Raw genomic sequence first — 20,978 nt, forward strand, 5'->3', positions numbered from 1 at the left:
CCACTGGTGCCACCTGGGAAGCTCATTGGGTGTACACTAGGTTAATAAGATTGATAGGTGTCTTGTAAGTCATAAAGTATGAAACGTCTGCTCTAACCCAGTGCATGCTCCTAGGGAACATGGACCAGTGATATGAAAGCAAGCTCTGTTGCCTCTTGCCATCACCCATAGGACTGACGGTAGGAAGAGGAATGTTTAGGCCAAGAGAGGCATGGTTACCACCCGCAGAACTCTAGGTGGGGCCTGGTTCAGGCGTGCTGCTGGAAGGAAGAAGAGAGGCAGACATTTCCCGAGGGCTGTGGGTTGCTGAGTGGGGGTTCCTACTCATGGATGCGAGGGTGGGGGTTACTCAGAGGCAACTACAGTGTCAGGAATAGAGCTTGCACCCCATTACAGGAAAAGTTCTCCTGCAGAGAGGGCTGGAAGCTTCCCCCTTTCATTCATTTCTCTCATCACTGCCAGCCATACCCAAGCTGGGCTGCACTGCACCTGCCAGCTCTCTTCAATTATGTCACCAAATACCAATCACACTCTTACAGTATAAGCATGCTGTTTGTGCCCGAATCCAGACTGCTGCACTGCATTAGCACCAGCACATCAACTTGCATACAGCTTAGGGCCGGCAGTCTTCAACTAATTTAAACGACAGTCCAAAGACCAAAAGGAGAGAATACGGGAGCATTTGTTGGTGGAGCCTTGACCTCACAGGGGGACTTTCCCAGGAAATCATGTAATCAAGATACCCATTGACAACAACTCTTAGCACAGAAATCCGTAGATTCAAGGCATCAAAATATGACCCCATCCCTCAAAACTCAGATTTTACAAATAAGGAAAGACTGCCTATATTGTGGTGAGCCTGCGGCAGAGAGGTTGGTTCTGCCTAGAAACATTAAAAAGGATACTCCTAACCCCCAGCCTACCTGCTTGGAGAGGATGATTCTCAGCCTCTTGCTACTCGCCCTGGGGCCCCAAGTGCTACCTCTCAGCCTTCTCCGTGGCTCTGACTTGATCATGACCTCATTAAGTTTGGTTCACATTCATCCTCCCTGACAGGGCAGAGACATTTTTCCAGCATATTAAGATGTCATCCAAAGACACATGTAAGAAATTGAGGGGGAATTTGTTTTTTTATTTTTAACTGGAGGATAATTGCTTTACGGTGTTGTGTGAGTTTCTGCTGCACAACGACGTGAATCAGCTAAAAGTATACACATATCCCCTCCCTCTGGAGCCTCCCACCCCGCCCCCCATCCTGCCCCTGCAGGTCGTCACAAAGCGCCGAGCTGAGCTCCCTGTGCTGCACAGCAGCTGCGCACTAGCCGTCTGTTTACACGTGGTAGTGCATGTATAGCGCTGCTCTCTCAATTCATCCACCCTCTCCTTCCCACCCTGTGGCCGCAAGTCTGTCGTCTACACCTGTGCCTGTTCCTGCCCTGTAAATGGGTTCATCTGTACCATTTTTTCTGGATTCCATATATTTGTGTCAATATGCAATATTTCTTCCTCTCTTTCTAGCCGTGGGAAATTTCTTTACTGTGAATCTTTGAAACCAGGGAAAGGGGCCTCTTAAAAGTAGACATTAAAAAAAAAAAAAAACAGATGAAAGACTTGGACATGACAAAGTAGCAACATCTTGTATTGCCTTAAAGGAAATTCATGGAGCGAGGAGGGAGAGTGGGTCCCCTGCCTCAGGGCCACCTCCAGGAGCAAGATGCGGTTCACTGAGCCCTGTGGTTCGGCCTGGGGCTCGACTCCTTTGGAAATACAGATGGCTGGTAGGAAAAATGAAGCAGGAGGTGATTGCCAATCCCGCTGTGCTTTTTCCAGGAAGGTCTGGGGAGGATGGGTGGGGAGAGAGGCGAGTGGGGAGAGCCTCTGCAGATTCTGTGAATTGCTTCATTGGGGTTCTGCCAAGCTCTTAAAAGCCACGAGGAGCAGTTGGGCTCCAGGCATGTATCTGTTCCTGACCAACCAGGCCTGGGTGATGCTTCATCCTGGGCCTCCTGGGATTCAAGCTTCTATGGAGGTTTGGGTGTGGGAAGACAGAAATGGGAACCAGAGCCTGAGACACTTTGTCTGCTACCATCCTCCACCCAGACCTGCTCAGCCCCTCTGAGATGTGGGTCTGCCTGCCTGGGACTTAGTTTCTGCTCTGGGCAAAATGAGAGTTCCTGGGGCTCTTAACTCTTTCCTTGAAGAGTGCTAAGCTTCTAGCTGAGGAGGGGATGTTCTCCACTTATGATTATTTCAGACCAACCTGAAGCACTCTCTTTAGATTAGCTCTGAGATACCCTTCTGAGTCTCTGCGTTTTCACTGTATGGGGAAACCATAGACCTTTCTGGATAAAGTCACACAGGTGCTGTCCTTCCTGCTTTGGTATCTTTATGCATGGTAAGTCGCTTTAGTCATGTCTGACTCCTTGTGACCCCATGGACTGTAGCCCTCCAGGCTCCTCTGTCCATGGGATTCTCCAGGCAAGAATACTGGAGGGGGTTGCCACGCCCTTCTCCAGGGGATCTTCCTGACCCAGGGATCGAACCTATGTCTGCTGTGTTGGCTGGCGAGTTCTTCAGCACTAGCGCCACCTGCCCCCCTTGGTATCATTAGCAGCAGTAGAAAAAGTATGAATTGGGGCGTGTTGGGGGCTCAGCTGGAAGCAGTATCCTGTGGGGATGTGCTCTATTACTGCCTGTGGGAACAGTCCTCTGTGCTCTGTGTGCACGGTGATGACGGAGGCTCCTACAACCATAAAAGCTACAACTTAAATACCTTATCCTTCTTCACAAAGGACTTTGCCAGACATATTTGCATTATTTATTTGTTTTTTATTGGAATATAATTGCTTTACAGTGTTGTATTGGTTTCTGCTGTACAACACAGTGAATCGGGTATATGTATACATATAACCCCTCCCTTGTGAGCCTCCCTTCTACCCCAGCCCACATCCCATCCATCTATAGCATTGCAGAGCAGCGAGTGAGCTCCCTGTGCGATACGGCAGCTTTCCACTAGCTGTCTGTTTTAGTGTATATATGTCAGTGCTCCTGCTCATGTTCAGTCGCTCAGTCGTGTCCAACTCTTTGCCATCCCATGAGATTTTCCTGGCAAGACTACGGAAGTGGGCTGCCATTTCCTCCTCCAACAGATCTTCCTGACACAGGGATGGAACCCATGTCTCCTGCATTGGCAGGTGGATTCTTTACCACCGAGCCACCAGGGAAGCCCATATATGTCAATGCTATTCTTTCAATTCGTCCTGCCCTCCCCTTCAGGCATATTTGCATTTAATCCTTGCAAACTTACATGAAGAAAGGCAGCTGAGGAAGCACACGCAGTGAGATTGCGGGGCTTTCCCTCGTTCACACTGCAAGTCCACGTGAGGACTCAGCGGTGACTTCAGAACCTCTGACTCTACGCCCACAGCGGGCTCTGCCAAGCGAGGAGAATCCAGGAAGAGAGAGTCCCGGGGGAGGAGAGGCGTCCAAGGCCGTGTCCAGAGGTTAGGGAGTGGAAGAATGTGACTCACTGATGTGTGTCACTGGAGCCACAGAGTGCATGGTGGAGATGAGGCCATCCCCGAAGGAAGAGGATCTGTCACAACCCAAAGAAAGGGTCACATTCTTCTTCAATAACTTTGAAGTCCCATGAAGGAAATGAAGACTTAGGGCAACAAGTGGTTTTTCTATCCTTCTTTCTAGTTAAAAGTCATGACTTAGGAGAGAAGAGAGATCGTGGGAAGTGATGTGTGTGGATGGTGCCAAAGCATAAACTTCAGGTTCCTGGCCTGTGGGTTACGAAGTCAGAGGCGGGGGCTCTGGCTGGGAATAGAGGAATCCAGCAAAGATAAGGAAGAACTTTCTACAGTGAGGGACTTGCATTCACCAGTAGATTTAGCCTGAGCGAATAAGGAAGAAGAAAATTGTCTAGGTAACACCATACACCCTGGAGAAGCACTGTAACAAACGCTACTGCTCTGGAGGTTAGGAATTATCAGGAGAAAGTGACAAGCAAGGGGATCATAAATGCCATTTTTTAAAATAATTTTCTGACTATCTATTGATATATATCTGTGATAAAAGGGGACATGGGTTCGATCCCTGCTCCAGAAAGATCCCACATGCCACAGGGCAACTAAGCCCATGTACCACAACTACTGAGCCCATGCGCTGCAGCTACTGAAGCCCACATGCTCTAGAGCCCGTGTCCTGCAACGAGAGAAGCCACCGCAGTGAGAAACCCGCACACCGCAACTAGAGAGTAGCCCCCACTTGCCACAACTAGAGAAAGCCCGCACACGGAAGCAACAAAAAGCCAGCACAGCAAAAAAAAAAAAAAAAAAAAGGGAACCTAAAATTTTAATGTAATGGGGTGAACGAAAATCCAAGGCATCACTGATAGAACTCAGCCCTGAAGTTCAGCCCCAGAAGAGCTTACTGTTCAGGAAAGTTAAATGGGGAAGCCAAGTCTATAGCTTATCTTTGGAGGGAAGCTCGTGTGCTAAGGAGAGGGTGGCAGCCTTCATTCATGTATTCAGCTGTGTCACTAGTATCTACTTTACATCCACAATTGTGCCTTCACTGTTGTTGAGATGAGGATATTACAGTGAATAAAACAAAGTCCCTGGTGTCATAAAGCTCATGTTCTAGAGGGGGAGGCAGAAGATAGACAAGCAAATTAATAAATAAGGTAGTTTCAGATTGTGCTGTGTAAGCGCCAGGAAGCGGTACATCAGGGACGGGGAGGGGGTAGGGGGGCTGAGGTGGGGGATGGGTGTGAGGGGTGTGGACATCACACTTACAGATGAGTGACCGGACAAGGCACCCTGAGGGCTGCACGGGGGCTGGCTCTGGGAGGATCTGGAGGAAGAATGGCCCAGGAAGGGGAAAGAACGAGGCTTCTTGCTATTAAAGAAACAGCAAGTAAGCTAGTGTTCCGAGCTCCTGGCAGAGCGTAGAAGATGTCAGAGCAGTGTCAGAGATCAGACCACCGAGGGCCTGCCTCATCGCCACGTTATGTTTCAAAATAATAGAAAGCCACGGGAGAATTTTAAGCTGAGGCATGATGACTGTGGATAAAAAGAGAAATGGTTGTGGAAGACTGGCTTACAGGCCTCTTAGCCAGTCTGAAAATACAAGCAGAGGTTTTTCTGCTAAAAATTACAGAACAGGTATAGAGACATGAGATGTTCATGCAGGATGAGTCCTAGAATTGCTGCTCATCGGAAGGGTGAAAAGGCATGAATGTGGCTGCCTGGGGGAATCTTTCGAGTTCAAATGTTCAGAGAATGTGATCTCTGGAGTTCCCACGTTCAGAGCATGTGTCTAAAATACTGACTCCAAGGGCCAACACACAGCCAGGCAAGGCCAGAGCAAGAAAGGATGTGCATGTGAGTGAGCATGGGCTGGAGCCGGCACCAGTGAGACCCAGAAAGCCACGGAAAACAAGACTGGCTGCCCTTGCTTTGTGAATTCATAAAGAATAAGAAAATACATGAGGACAGAGGAAAGCCACTGCCAGGAATAAGTAGTATTCATCGATTTGCTCACTTCATCAAACATCTGTTGGGCATTTATTATACACTGAGCAGTCTTTTAGGTACCAGAAACAGAAATCTCCGTCCTCATAGAACTTAAGTGGGGGAGGGAAGTGCACAGGGAGCAGTAGGAAAAATAAGATAAAGAAGCAAAATACTTAAAATGTTAGGAGGCAGGAAATCCCTGGAGAAAAAGAAAGAGAAAGGAAATGGTAAGTTTGGGGGTGGGGAGTGATTTTTAAAGAAGGTCGTTTCATTACTTGGCTTTTATTTCAAGTTTGATAGGAAAGCCATCAGAGGGTTTGAGTAGGGTAATGACGTTATCTGACATTTCAAAATAATTACTCTGGTTGCTCTGAGAATAGAGGTAAAGGACAAAACTGAACAGTTTTCAACACCTTCACCGCCATCCCTGCAGCCATGGCACCGTCGTCTCTTGCCTAGATTATTGCAGGGAAATCCAACAAGGCAACTGCAGTGTTGCAGGCAGAAGATGGTGTGACATGAATAAACAAAGTGCTCAACTCCTGCTGTGTTTCCTTATTACTAGAGGATCAGAGGGGCTTCCAGATGGCGCTAGTGGTAAAGAACCCGCTTGTCAGTGTTAGGAGATGTAAGAGATGTGGGTTGGATCCCTGAATGGGACGATCCCTTGGAGGAGGGCATGGCAATGCACTCCAGTATTCTTGCCTAAAGAATCCCATGGACAGAAGAGCCTGGCGGGCTGCAGGAGATCAAGGTGAGGAAGTCTAGACTGTTAGCAAGAAAGATATTTTAAACATTTGCCGAAAGTAGAAGCTGGATTCAGAAACAAGTGTAGTCAGAAGGGAGTTCTTAGAAGGGTGGGACCAAGGGGATTGAGGGGCACCTGGCTTGAGAGTGGCAGCAAGGGAGTGTCAGCAGAGGTGACTTAGGGTGCAAAAGGGTATGAACATCAGGGGAGAGGGATCCTCTTGACGTGGTCCAGGTGCTCGTGAGGAGCAGTGAACGTCAACAGAAAGTAGGTACAAGTTGTAAAGTCAGGACTCCAGAAGTACTAACAAAACAGAGACAGTTGCTGAGCATAACAGCAGGGGAAGGGGCGAGTAAGCTTTGTGTGAACCTGAACTGCAGTCCTTGGGAAAGCGGAAAGAGGAAAGTGTATGTTAGCAGGAGGAGAGGTGGAGAGAGAACCTGGAAGGGTTGGGCTGGAGAGAGAGCAGTCAGTGCCTCTCTCTGGCTTAACAGTAAGACCAGGTTGAAGGGTTGGTATCTAGGGGAGGTGGTATGATCTGGGGAACAACCTGGACTTACTAGTAAGTCAACTCAGTTAGCAGTTTTCAACCATTTGATGGCATTTCCTGGATGGCTGGTCATGGCAATAGTGTACATGGATGTATTTTGACTTTGTAAGAAATTTGATGGTTTCTTCTCTTAGTCTTTGAACAAGATGGAGAAATGCTGTGTGGACAGTAGTTCAGCTGTTTCATAGATGTCCTGAGAGCTATACCCAGAGTCCAAACTCATGAGGACATTGTCTCAGTAGATCAGTGTTTCCGCCTCCCCCTGCCATACCACCCACTAATTTTTTAAAACCACTTTTTAAAATACTTATTTATTTATTTGGCTGCACCGGGTCTTAGTTGTGGCACATGGGATCTTCCATCTTTGTTGCAACATGGGGATTTTTTTGTTGTTGTGAGATCTAGTTTCCTGACCAGGGATTGAACCCAAGCCCCCTGCACTGGGAACATGGAGTCTGAGCCACTGGATCACAAGGGAAGTCCCACCACCCACTCATTTAAACATGAATATTCTCATCTGCCCTCTACTATTGAGTCTGTCTTTGTGTGTTTCCACCAGACAAGAACATGATTTTTCAGATTGTACTTACTTTCATCCATTTGCCTTCAAGAAATGTCGATATCCTTTGTCTGGTTAGCTTGACCTGGAGGAAGGTCTCTAAATGGCTTGATTCTGCTTAGCTTTTTTTTTTTTTTTTCAGTGACCCAGATAAAGATGGCAGAGCTGGTTATCAGCTTTAATGTGATATAGCATAGAAGGGGGCTTTCCAGGTGGTGCTAGTGGTAAAGAACCCACCTGCCAATACAAGCTAGACATAAGACATGCAGGTTCTACCCTTGTGTTGGGAAGATCCCCTGGAGAAGGGAATGGCAACCCACCCCAGTATTCTTGCCTGGAGAATCCCATGGACAGCGGAGTCTGGGGCTACAGTTTATCAGATCGCACAGAGTCAGACGCAACTGAAGCTACTTCACACAGCATGGAAGCATAGAAAGAGAGCTGATTTTTTGGGATGAAAGGATATGTGTTCAAACATCTCTCAGTGGATTGGAACAGTGGACCAAAATAGCATGATAAAATTAATAAGGGCAATGGGGTTTTCCATTCAGAATAAAATATTCATTGTATAAGTATAAACTAAAGGAAGACAATGAGTCAAAAACCCTTCTTGGGTCTTTTTTCTTGTGGACTGACTGGGGTTGGGTTTTGTTTGTTTGTTTTTACTCACAGTTTCAATACACGACCCTAAGCCACACAGACGTGTATACACAGACACATAGTACAAATAAAAGCCACACTAATTTTAAAAAGGGCAAGGTCTAGGGACTTCTCTGGTGGTCCATTGGTTAAGACTCAGTGCTTCCACTGGGCCGCTCTGGGGGCACAGGTTCAATCCCTGGTCGGGGAACTAAGATCCTGCATACTGAGTGACGTGGCCAAAAAATAAAACGAGTGCATGGTCTAAATCAAAGAAGTAACCATTTCATTCCTTTGTGGACTAGATTTCAAGTGTTTTCAGTTCTGAGTGCCATTTTTTTAGGACGATGACAGGGAGATGACAAATCCTACAGTATTCAGTGCTTAGTCCTGTTGACTCTTTGCAACCCCATGAACTGTAGCCCACCAGGCTCCTTTGTCCATCAGATTTTTTCACTCAAGAATACTGGACTGGGTTGTCATTTCCTCCTCCAAGGGATCTTCCAGACCCAGGGATTGAACCCATGTCTCTTGCGTCTCCTGCATTGGTAGGTGGATTCTTTACCATTGCAGCATCTGGGAAGCCCTGGATTCAGTGCTCAGTTAATAAATGTTGGTTGAATGGATGGTAACTTGAGTGGTCAGAGATGGTGTCTCAGGTCCTGGGGATGGACAGTTGGTGATACGAGGAGAAAGGAAACTTTGAGATAGCTCTCTTCAAATATTTGCAGATCTCTTAAGTAGAATAGAGATTAGACTCCTTTCATGTTTTTCCAGAAGACAGACCAACACACCAATGGGTGACTAGGCCAATTTAGGAAAGAATTTCCCAGGGCTGTTATCCAGTGGCACTGCAGAGTTGGTCCTGTAAATCTCCTTAGACAAAGACTGTCCACAGCAGCCCACTTGATGGCAGAGGCCAGGACCAGCATGAGGGTACAGCAGGAGAGGTTCCCGCATTTGAGGTTTAGCCAACCCAGCGGCCTTCTAGTCTGTACCGTGGGCTTCCCTGGTGGCTCAGATGGTAAAGAATCTGCCTGAAATGCAGGAGACATGGGTTCAGTCCCTGGATTGGGAAGACCCCCTGGAGAAGGGAATGGCAATCCACTCTAGTATTCTTGCCTGGAGAATTCCATGGACAGAGGAGCCTGAGGGCTGCAGGCCATGGGGTCGCAAACAGTTGGACACACACATAAGATAGATTCCTAATGAGAACCTAGTGTATAGCACAGGAAACTACTCAAAGCCTGCTGATGACCTAAATGGGAAGGAGATTCAAGCAAGAGGGGATATATGTATACATATAACTGATTCACTTTGCTGTACAGCAGAAACTAACACAACATTGTAAAGCAACTTTACTCAATTTTTATTTTTTTTATTTATTTTTTAATTAATTTTATTTTATTTTTAAACTTTACATAATTGTATTAGTTTTGCCAAATATCAAAATGAATCCGCCACAGGTATACATGTGTTTTTAAATTTAAAATTGTTTTTTAAAAAATTAAAAGGAACAGAAAACAAAGACAAAGAAGCAGAGGCTAAACCATAAGATTAGAACTTGGGTGGACTTGCTCCTGTGGGTAAGAACCCCAGGACAAGTTTTTGCCTTTGAGAGTGGTGCTGAAACAGGTTTCACTGTCCTGGAATTCTCTGCCCTGGGAGAATTCCATTACCTGGGCTTGCAATGCAGTCAAAGGACAGTTTTCTTGCTGCCTTTTCAAGCTTGTTAAGAGCATTCTCAGCCTGTCTCCACTGAGCTCTAAGTAACCTCCAGTCATTGATTCTAGAGCTGCCGCCCTCTGCCTCGTCTGTAGTTCCAGACTCCTGTGCTTGGATCTCCAGGCCCCAGCCCCTCCCTGAGACTGCCCCCACTGCATCATCTCTGTCTGAACGTGTTTTTTTACTTTTCATGTGGTCCCCAAGTCCCACTTATGCCCACTTCACAGCCTTTCTCAAGTCATTACCTCCCTTTTCCTTGAGCCATATAGTCATTTGCTCAACTGATTTTGAATGTTAGCTAATGACCTGGGTTTCCAATAGTGGTTCTCCACCATGACTGCACATTGGCATCACCAGGGCAGCTTATTAAAAAATTCCTGGTACCTAGGTCTGATCCGCAGAGGTTCAGACTTCATTCCTCTGACCTGAGCACCAGGCTTTTCAAAACCTTCTCAGGAGATTCCTGCTGCAGCCAAGATGGAGAACCATGGGTCTACAAACTCATTGGATCCCCAAGCTGACTGTAGTCTAATAACAGCTGTATTTGTTCCCCAAGGGACTCATACACCACAGTGTCTTAAATCATATGTGTGAGTATAGAAATATCAAAGTAGCTATTTCCACTTTGTGTTAATTTGGTAGATTTGGGGGAAGGAAATAGTATGGTTCCTTTTTTGAAAACTCAATTCATGGCAGACCTCTGGGCTCACTTGACTGCAGAAGCAGCAACCAGCTTTTATTGAGCTCTCAGCATGTGCCGGGCACTGTGCCGAATACTTCCAAGCTCGTCACATTCATCGGCCCATTTTAATCCTTACCGCACGTTCACAAGTAAGCCCCACTTTTTGGCTTCCCTGATTAATGAAGAAACTAAGGTTCAGAGAGAGACTTACCCACTCGCCCAGGGCTGGGCAGAAAGCAGTGCTAGACTGAAGCCCAGGCACATCCGGTGCCGGAACTTCACTGTTTCTCTACCCCCATGGGAAAGAACTTAACCAAATAACTTGCAGATAAGCAAGATGTGCTGGCTTTAGCTTTGGGGTTGAGCCTTTTTTCAGTTGAGTTGCATTCTTTTGTATATCAAGCACCTCCATAAATTTGATGTCAGATTCACTCTCAAGCTGCCTAGATATATCAAGAGGTATGTCACAAATTATTCAGCTTTCCAGGTGACTCAGCAGTAAAGAATCTTCCTGCAGTGCAGGAGCCACAGGAGATACAGATTCGATTCCTAGGTCAGGAAGATCCCCTGAAGCAGGGCATGGCACCCCACTCCAGTATTCTTGCCTGGAGAATCCCATGGACAGAGAGGCCTGGCAGACTACAGTCTATAGGGTCACAAAGAGTTGGACACGACTGAGGCAACTTAGCACACTCACGCACGTCACAAATTAATTTTTTTCATGCACTCAGGAGACATTAGTTTAGAAAAGCATCTTGCTTCTAGCTTCTAACCTAGCAGAAAATACCCCATCTTTTACTCAGTCTTCCTAATACTTCTCTGAGGAAGTGAATAGGCAATGCTTTCCCCATTTTGCAGAAAGGGGAACTGTATGCCAAATATTAATTATCTACTAAATATTAGTGACAGCTCCTACTTATTGAGTACTTACTGAGTATCAGGCTCTGTGCTAGGCTGTTTACATCCTGTGTGGTTATCGTCATTTTGCAGTTGAGATACCAGAGATCCAAAAAGGTGGAGCTACTTGCCCAGCGGTATACAACTTCGTGACTGGATACCTTTTGCTTGTTTGTTTTTTAAGTTCCTTGTGAGCAAAACTGTTAAAACATGGCCTTTGTTCACTCCTCGCCACGGCCTGGCCAGCCTCTGCTGCGTGAGTGGTGGCATCTGAACAGCCCTGTCTGGCATAAACCACTGAAGCATAAACAGGATTTTCTTTCTGTGTGTCCAATGGCCATCTAATAGCCATCGTGAAACAAAGGATTTTTTTTTTGCCAACCTTGAATATCACACTGAAGTCAAACGGGCTCTAAATATTCCTTCTCCAGCCATCCCAATACCAGGCTCTTCGGCATAAACAACCCCTGAAGGTGAGAGCTGGCTGTTGGAGCAGTTCCACCACCCGTCCCCCACACCTCCATCTCTGAGCACCACTCCCTCTCACGGTTTCAGCTTAATGAGAACCCCGCCACCACGGCTGGGGCCGTTCAGTACTGCAGGGACACTAAATGCTGAGGACAGAAGCCTGTTGCCCCTTCTCACTGCTTGTGAGTAGGCCAGTTCATTTTCTCTCTCTTCAGGCACATAAAGACTTGGTATTTTCTGGTTCGTTGAAATACGTACACATATGCACACAATTCTGTAGGGAGACTGACTCTTTGTACAGAAAGAGATAGGCAGTGTGGTGAGCGGACGGAGGCTCAGGGAAAATAAACTGCCTGGCATCCTGTGTCAGGGCAGTGGGTCACTAATTGAGTGCAAACCTGTTTTTTTAATGTTGTTTATCCTCCTACAGGGCATACAAAACCATTGAGGATGATGACTTGAAGTTTCCCCTTATATATGGAGAAGGCAAGAAGGTAGGCACGTGCCCTCCCTGGATTGAGAGAACCAGGCTCTCTCTCGATGGAGCCCATGGCAATCTGCGTGTTCCACTTGGCAGCTTGTGATTTTGTAGTCTTGACAGCTTGAGAGAATATCACCTCCACCTTCCTTCAGGTCTCCTGCCTTAAGGGTCCAGGGAGTGGCAGGGCTGGGGAATGGAAGTGGTGAGCACAGGGGACTCAAGTCAGTTTTGTGAAAATGACATCCCCCTTCTCGATCCATTTGCATAACTTTTTGCAGTGTTTAAACACAACCACTTTCACATACATCATCTCACTGTGTACTGACAACAAGCCATGAGGCAGGCAGAGCTGGCTGTCTTACATCCATCTGGGAGATGAGGCAGCAGGGACTGCAAGGTTAAAACCACTCAGGCAGTCCCGTGACTGACTGGTACGAGCCGTGGAGCTGTGGCCCTCCACTTCCTTCTGGTGCTCTTGCATTCCACCGTGGATGCTCAGACTGTACATGCCAGCTTCTCCACTTGCCCCATGAGAAGGGGATCCAGAGTTTCACCTCAATAAACTATAGGATCACACGGATCAGATCCCAGGCTGAGATAGCAAAGACCATTCATCACCAGCTCCAAGGGCCCCTGTCAGACTCTAACATTGTTGGGCCGAAGGAAGGCTGTCGATCTTCAAGTGGTCTCTGAGCAGAGACTGGAGAGGGGTGCAGGAGTGGAGATGAGAAAGCTTTGAAGTCATTTCCTAGGAAGAACAAACAGCTTCTGAATCATTGCATTCTTCCTCGGAACATGAATACATTTCAACTAAGCGCTGAGAGTTCCAGTTAGAAGTGAAAAATGTGGTCACATTAAGAAGAACATTCAACTGAAATTTTTTTCAACATGTGATAGCTTTTATCAGAACAAGTGACTCATAAGAAAACTGAAGGATGCCTTTGTGGACAGAGTTTGAGCGAGTATGTGTGTGTGTGTGTGTGTGTGTGGTATGAAAGTGCACACAGGAGTAGGTTTTGGCTTCAGTGTAGCCCAGCAGTAATTTTGCTCGAAGGAGAGAGGAATTTCACAGAGGGCAATGACACATGAATATTTGATCAATAAATTCATCATTTTTCAAACCAACTTCCCCCTTTCCTGGAGATGGACACCGTCTGCCTTGCCATCCTGGTTGAGAGTCAGGACAGGGAAGGGCTCGGTTTCTCGTAGGGTTTCATGTTCTGTGTATAGTGGACACCATCAATGAGAATCACTCAGCCCAGTGATCTGCACCTACAGTTCCTGGGCTTCATGGTGCTGAGATTCTCAGTATTACCCTGCTGCTCCCCAGTGAGTTCCAGTAAGCTCAGCACCACATCCTGTTGCCTTCATATCCTTAGGACCCGTCTAGCCTGGTACTTGACTCATGGCAGGCCATCAGTAAATACATATTTAATAAGCTGTTCAGTATACTCTTCTTGAAAGAAAGTGAAAGTGTTAGTCACTCAGTCATGTTCGACTCTTTACGATCCCATGGACTGTAGCCTTCCAGGCTCCTCTGTCCATGGAATTTTCTGGGCAAGAATACTGGAGTGGGTTGCCACTCCCTTCTTCAAGGGGTCTTCCTGACCCAGGAAACAAACCCAGGTCTCCTGCATTGCAGCAGATTCTTTACTATCTGAGCCACCAGGGAAGCCCCTATACTCTCCTTTATTGTTCAGTCACTCAGTCGTGTCCAACTCTTTGTGAAGCCGTGGACGCCAGGCTTCTCTATCCTTCACCATCTCCCGGAACCTGCTCAAACTCATGTCCATTGAGTCAATGATGCCATCCATCCATCCCATCCTCTGTCATCCCCTTCTCCTCCTGCCTTCAGTCTTTCCCAGGATCAGGGCTTTTTCTAGTGAGTCAGCTCTTTGATTCAGGTGGCCAAAGTATTGGAGCTTCAGCTTCATCATCAGTCTTTCCAATGAATATTCAGGATTGATTGCCTTTAGGATTGACTGGTTTGATCCCCTTGCAGTCCAAGGGACTCTCAGGAGTCTTCTCCAACACTGCAGTTCAAAAGCATCAATTCTTCGGCACTCAGTCTTCTTTATGGTCCAACTCTCACATCCATATGTGACTATTGGAAAAACTGTAGCTTTGACTATGTGGAACTTTGTTGACTATACTCTCCTTGCTACAGCAGAAAAATGGACAAATGTGTTCTTCTACTGATGATTAGCAGTAGGATTTAAAGGAGCAAGGTTTTTCCCAGTTCAGCAAAAAGTGCAATTCACCAGGATATCATGTTCCTCCAGCATTCCAGTAAATTAGGGCTTGACAGTTCTGTGATATGTAGCTGGTGAATTCAGCCACTGTACCTCTTGACCTGTTTAAAAGCCACTATGGCTCCAATTGGCTCCAGGCATCCCTGTACCAAAGTAGCATGACCCCTCTGTCCCAGGAGTCCACGGTCTCTTGAGAAGCTTTAGAATGCAACACATCAGTTCTGTCTAGATCCTTCACAGGGTTTTCTCTTTCTTTTCTGTACACGTGTCCCCAGAAGTTTCAGAATACTTTCACTGCTGTTAAATTTCATTTGATTTCTGCCACTGCTTTGAAGGACCTGTGTGGGACTTGTAAACTAGCAGAAATGTCAAATTTCTTTGGACTAAAATGCCCATCTGTGCTTTGTCCAACCTGAGAATGTACTCCAGCAGGGAGGAAAGTGGAGGGGGCATAGGGACTCAGAATTTCCATACTTAGAAGTGAATGTGTGTCAGCTTAAAGGGAGCTCCCAACAGAGCAGCGCTGGCCAGAGGCCCCCAGGCTCACATCCTCTGTCTGCATTTTACCCGCTTTGAGTCTAGCCTTGTAAAAGTGCGTTATGGTTTCATTTCCACTTAAATGTAATCCTGCCCACCTTCGGATGTAAATCCAGTTTCAAATTCACAGCCTTTTGAGGGAAAGTAGGATGAAGACCATGGTAATGTGTTAGAGTGTCATCTCTTAGTTTTTCTCAGTTCAGTTCAGTTGCTCAGTTGTGTCCAACTCTTTTCGACCCCATGGACTGCAGCACGCCAGGCCTCCCTGTCTGTCACCAACTCCCGGAATTTACTCAAACTCATGTCCATTGAGTTGGTGACGCCATCCAACCATCTCATCCTCTGTCGTGCCCTTCTCCTCCCGCCTTCAATGTTTCCCAGCATCAGGGTCTTTTCAGGTGAGTCAGTTCTTCGTATCAGGTGGCCAGAGTATTGGAGCTTCAGCTTCAGCATCACTCCTTCCAATGAATATTCAGGACTGGTCTCCTTCAGGATGGACTGGTTGGATCTCCTTGCAGTCCAAGGGACTCTCAAGAGTCTTCTCCAACACCACAATTTCAAAAGCATCAATTCTTCGGCACTCAGCTTTCTTTATAGACCAACTCTCATATCCATACATGACTACTGGAAAAACCATATCCTTTATTAGACGGACCTTTGTTGGCGAAGTAATGTCTCTGCTTTTTAATATTACTGTCTAGGTTGGTCATAACTTTTCTTCCAAGGAGCAAGCATCATTTAATTTCATGGCTGCAGTCACCATCTGCATTGATTTTGAAGCCTCTAAAAATAAAGTCTCTGTTTCCATTGTTTCCCCATTTGCCATGAAGTGATGGGACCAGATGCCAAGATCTTAGTTTTCTGAATGTTGAGCTTGAAGCCAACTTTTTCACTCTCGTCTTCCACTTTCATTGAGGCTTTTTAGTTCTTCTTTACTTTCTGCTATAAGGGTGGTCATCTGCATATCTGAGGTTATTGATATTTCTTCTGGCAATCTTGATTCCAGCTTGTGCTTCCTCCAGCCCAGCATTTCTCATGATGTACTCTGCATAGAAGTTAAATAAGCAGGGTGACAATATACAGCCTTCATAGTCCTTTTCCTATTTGGAACCAGTCTGTTGTTCCATGTCCATTTCTAACTGTTGCTTCCTGACCTGCATACAGACTTCTCAAGAGGCAGGTCAGGTGGTCTGGTATTCCCATCTCTTTAAGAATTTTCCACAGTTTGTTGTGATCCACATAGTCCTAGGCTTTGGCATAGTCAATAAACCAGAAATAGATGTTTTTCTTGAACATCTTGCTTTCTTGAACATCAAGAACTCACTTGCTTTTTCGATGATCCAACGGATGTTGGCAATTTGATCCCTGGTTCCTACGCCTTTTCTAAATCCAGCTTGAACATCTGGAAGTCCATGGTTCACATACTGTTGAGGCATAGCATTTCTATGTTACTCTTATTACCAGAGCATCAGAGCAAGGATTCAAATATAGGTCTGTAGTGACACCAGGTATAGTGTTGATGAGCCATATGTTAGAGCTCCGTTCCTCTGTGTTCACCTGAGCTGGACATCCTTCTGCAGAAAAATGTAGTGCCCCACCTCCTCCAGGGAACCTTCTCAGAAGAATTACCTCCCCTGAACTCACATAATCCATTGTTTATTTGTCTTTCAGCACTCGGCCGTATTCTATATATTGTTAGTCAGACATGTACCTCTTAGTCTTTCCCTTACCAGGTTCCTTTATAGTAGGTACAAGACCATAGACATGTGTCCCCCACAGGATGGTATCTGCACATAGTAGGTGCTCAATAAATGTTTGGGTGACTCATATCTGTGGTCTCCCAGGAGATCATTAGGCTGACAGTATAGGCATTAGTACAATAGTATTACTTCCATGCAGAGAATGCTACAGATGGCATGGTCTCAGCCATGAGGTCTCTGTGGAGTTACAGCCAAGTGGCATCTTGTTCCTTTCTACCTAGAGGGAGTTGTGTGAGGATATTAGCAGGACAAGTTATAATCTAATGGTACATTTCTAATGGTACATTTTCTCCAGCCATAAAGTAAAATATATGAGCTGTGGAATGGCAGGATCTGCCTCTGACATTTTTATATCTTTTATCACAGAACTAGAGACATAGCTGGTATTCAGTAAATACTTGAAGAATGGGTGTATAGCAGATGGATGGATGGATGGGTGGATGGGTGGACAGATGAACGGATGGGGGATGTATGGATGACGGATCCTGTTGGATTTGGTTTGAATTGATTTCAGTAGCTGTAGACATCACAGATGTATTGTATTGAGTTTATTGGACATCATCCCCTCCAGTCTCTGTGAAGACAGCAGCTGCCCATTCAAATGCAGGTAATTGGTAGAAAAGCCACTCCTCAAGTATATAGGTAACCTTGGTGGGCTCTTCCTCGAAAACAACTACGCACAGAACTTAACAGCCAGGGGCAGTGGGGATTGGAAAATGACTGCTGCTCTCACAGCCCATGGCACCTGCACTGGTGGGGATGCTTTCTCTGATTGTGGGAGTGTTTCTGATGACCCTCTGCTTATACTCCTAGGCCCGTGTAATGGCAACTATTGGAGTGACCAGGGGACTTGGGGACCATGACCTGAAGGTGCATGACTCCAACATCTACATAAAACCATTCCTGTCTTCAGCTCCAGAGGTACCACATGAGGTTTTTATTTCTCTTTTGTACAAGAACATGTTTTCTACATTATCCCTCCATGACTCTCACCCCGTATCCAGGCAGTAGCCAACTCATGTCGCATGTACTTCTGCATTATCTCTCATGTCTGTTTCTTTTCTCCACTCCATTTTCACTTCAGCTGTCCTCTTTCCTTCTTCATCGCCTCCTGCCCAGATGGCTGCACAGCCTGGTGGCATTCCTTGCCTCCTCAGTCCAGCCCACGTACTGCCATCAGAGCAGTTTTCCTAAACAACTACTCTGACACCTGTTTGCTCAGAAACCTTCAACAACACTCCAAGGCTCAGAGAATAAAGTGCACACTCCTTCACTTGGCATTGTTATAATTTATTATAACAAATTATAAGGACTTGTTATAATTTAGTCCAACTTCAAAAATCTGATTTGGCCCCCTACACTAGCCAGAATGAACTTATTTTTGGTATATGATCTTTAGTTTTCCATATTTGCTCAAACTATTTTTTTCCACCTAGAATGCCCTTCCCCCTCATCTCCAAACATCCAAGCTCTTTTTTATCTCTAGGATTTAATGTAAATACTTCTTCTGCTTTCCCCTCTCCCAACAGGAAGTCATGTCTCCCCCTACTCCAGGTACCTGGAGAGTGTTTTCACTTTCTGCTTATAGCATGTTGATTTACATACATATTTTATCCCCTCTTAGATTCTAATTGCCTGGAAAGCTAGTATCATTCAGTGGATGTTTAAAAGTTAACTGAAAAACAAGTTGTCATATCTTTGGTTTAAAATATCATTTTTCTTATAATACAGGAAACAACATCAAGTTCTACTTCAAGGTATATCATTTAGAAAAGATACTGTTTCTAAGTGATAGAAAACTCTTAGTAGTTTATGGGTATATTTTCTCACATAACAAGAAGGCTGGAATTTGGTGGCTGTTCATGTTGGTGTGGCACCTCCATGTGCCAGGGGGGCATCTCTGCTGCTTTTTTCCCTTCGTGGTTGCAAGATGGTAATGCAGGTTCAAGCGTAACATTTTCATAAAAGGTAGGAAGAAGGGGAGCAGCCCATCTGTCCCAGTAGACGTGCACTTGCTTCTCGTTGTCCCAAACTGTGGTACCCGACCTCCCCTAGCTACAGAGGAGGCTGGGGGAGAGAGGAAGGTTTGCGGTTTCTATAGTAGAGGAGAGCCAGGGAGGGCTGAGTGGGGACCCAGCAGTGTTTGCGTATGTGTAATTAACTGTTGAAACAGTGCCTCTGGAAATGCTCAGAATGTTTAGACATAGCTCCATCTGCATGTTCTTCCCAAGGGTGAGTGCTGTGTTTTCAGTGAAGGCTGTTTTTGTTGAGGGAAACAGAAACCCACTCATGCTGACTCAAAAGGAGGTGCTTATTTTCTTACTATTGGAAGAGATATTTATGGGGTCCACAAGAACCTTTGAAGAGCCAGGCTTTATGGAAGAGAAGGTGATTCTGGAAGCAAGGCAGCTCTAAGACCAGCCATGCTCCATAGGTCTCTGCTATCAGGCCACCCGGTTTCTTACTCCCTCAGGTGCACATTACCAGACAGGAATCTCAATGGCCCAGCTCACCTTTTCTACCAGGTCACAACTGACTTCACAGCCTATAGACTGTGTCCACTCTAGAGCCATCAGTGGGCACAGTCAGCCACCCAGGTCCAGCCTTGTGGCAGCGCTGTGAGCAGGACTAATTCCTTCAGAGTCCTGAACTGAGGTTGAGGTTGACATCTCAAATATACCCAGCTACAGGAAATCTCACCAGAAGAAAATCTCTAGTGAGTAGCAGGAATAGGAGACACATGCGTGTCCTAATATCACCCAGGATCTCAAGTGAAATCAGCTTGGTGGAAATACTATTTACCATTTGTAGCTGTCTCTCTTTTAGCCTTCATAGCAATTCTGCATGATGAGGATCTTGACAACAGAGCGTCTCAGTTCCCCTGGATGTTGATGGATACCTACTCCCTCTATTCTGGTCAACACTAGGATCCCTGAAGTACTGCTAAAAGTCCTCCTGGCCAGAGGGAACCATTAAAGACTATATTTGTGCATGCTGTGTTGCTTCTGTCATGTCTGACTCTTTGCAACCCCATGGACTGCAGCCTGCTAGGCTCCTCTGTCCATGGGATTCTCCAGGCAAGAATACTGGAGTGGGTTGCCATTTCCTTCTCCAGGGGATCTTCCCAACCCAGGGATCAAACCCACATCGCTTATGTCTCCTGCATTGGCAGGCAGGTTCTTTAGCACTAGTACCGCCTGGGAAGCCCAATACTATACTCATGGGCATCCATATTTTCCCCCTGAGAGAGAGGCATTTATCAGGCATATTAAATGGTACTGTCACCTTTCTATTCCTCCCACCACCACCAAAAAAAAAAAAAAACATCGATGAAGTGTGGGGGAGTGTTCTAAGGAAGCACTAATTAACCATTTTGTTCCTTAAAGGAGAATAAAGACCTCCTCACCCTCCCCACCCCAATACATACATAAACACACATATACTTTCTATATAAAATCAGAAGTTTGGTTTTCAGAAAAATGATCTCTCCATGCAGTTAGGTTATGGATCTTCCAGTCGCTGTGCTACTCTGGATCCCAAGGAGGGCCAACCTGGGAGATTCCCCAAGGACTAATGAAAAATCCGTTGGTTGATCAGAAACTTCATGTTACCTGTCTGAAGTGATGCTGATTCTCAGGGAAGTGGTGTGGTTGTTTCAGCATTAATGAGGGATGGGGGAGGATTTAAAAGGGAACCAGCAACCTCTGGAAAAATGTAAGTGCGCTTAGGAAAGTTGTAGAATTGAATAAAGTGTAGCACCTTTATGATAACAATAACAAGTGACATTTATTGATTATTGAGTCTGGGCCAAACAACATACTTTTTTTTAAAAATCCTCACAACAATTCTGTGAGGTATGTATGGTTAGTATACCCATTTTACAGATCAGGAAATTGAGATTCAGGGAAGAAAGTTAACTCCCCTTGGCTGTACAGTTATTAACTAACAAGATGATCCTCATACTCAAGTTTGTCTGATCCACTCAGGCTCTGTAGGGGAGAGAAGCTGAATTCAAGGAGATTTTTTTGGTGTGTCCAAGGGCCCCCCGAGGACTATTTGAAGGGACTCTGAAGAGAGTACCTCTGTCCTGGGGCCTTAGTGGCCAGAGATTCTCAGAGAAATATGGCTGGCCCCAGACTGATATTGTAGAAAATGATG

At 45.8% G+C, this 20,978-nt stretch overlaps 1 protein-coding gene across 2 annotated transcripts in view; it reads left to right on the plus strand.

Annotated features, from left to right (window-relative positions):
- The window catches only part of PPM1H (protein phosphatase, Mg2+/Mn2+ dependent 1H), a 304,263-nt gene that overhangs the window by 241,442 nt on the left and 41,843 nt on the right, over window positions 1–20,978 (plus strand). The window contains exons 7-9 of one of the 2 annotated variants that reach the window (XM_070788582.1): window positions 12,221–12,284; window positions 17,634–17,741; window positions 19,647–19,812. In XM_070788582.1, coding sequence (XP_070644683.1) covers window positions 12,221–12,284; window positions 17,634–17,741; window positions 19,647–19,655 — 181 coding nt within the window. In that variant the 3' untranslated portion in view covers window positions 19,656–19,812. Of the gene's footprint in view, window positions 1–12,220; window positions 12,285–17,633; window positions 17,742–19,646; window positions 19,813–20,978 lie in introns of those variants that run through there. The other variant, XM_019960895.2, reaches the window with a different exon arrangement.

This window comes from Bos indicus, chromosome 5 (genome assembly GCF_029378745.1).
Source record: "Bos indicus isolate NIAB-ARS_2022 breed Sahiwal x Tharparkar chromosome 5, NIAB-ARS_B.indTharparkar_mat_pri_1.0, whole genome shotgun sequence".
NCBI classification, from domain to species: Eukaryota; Metazoa; Chordata; class Mammalia; order Artiodactyla; family Bovidae; genus Bos; species Bos indicus.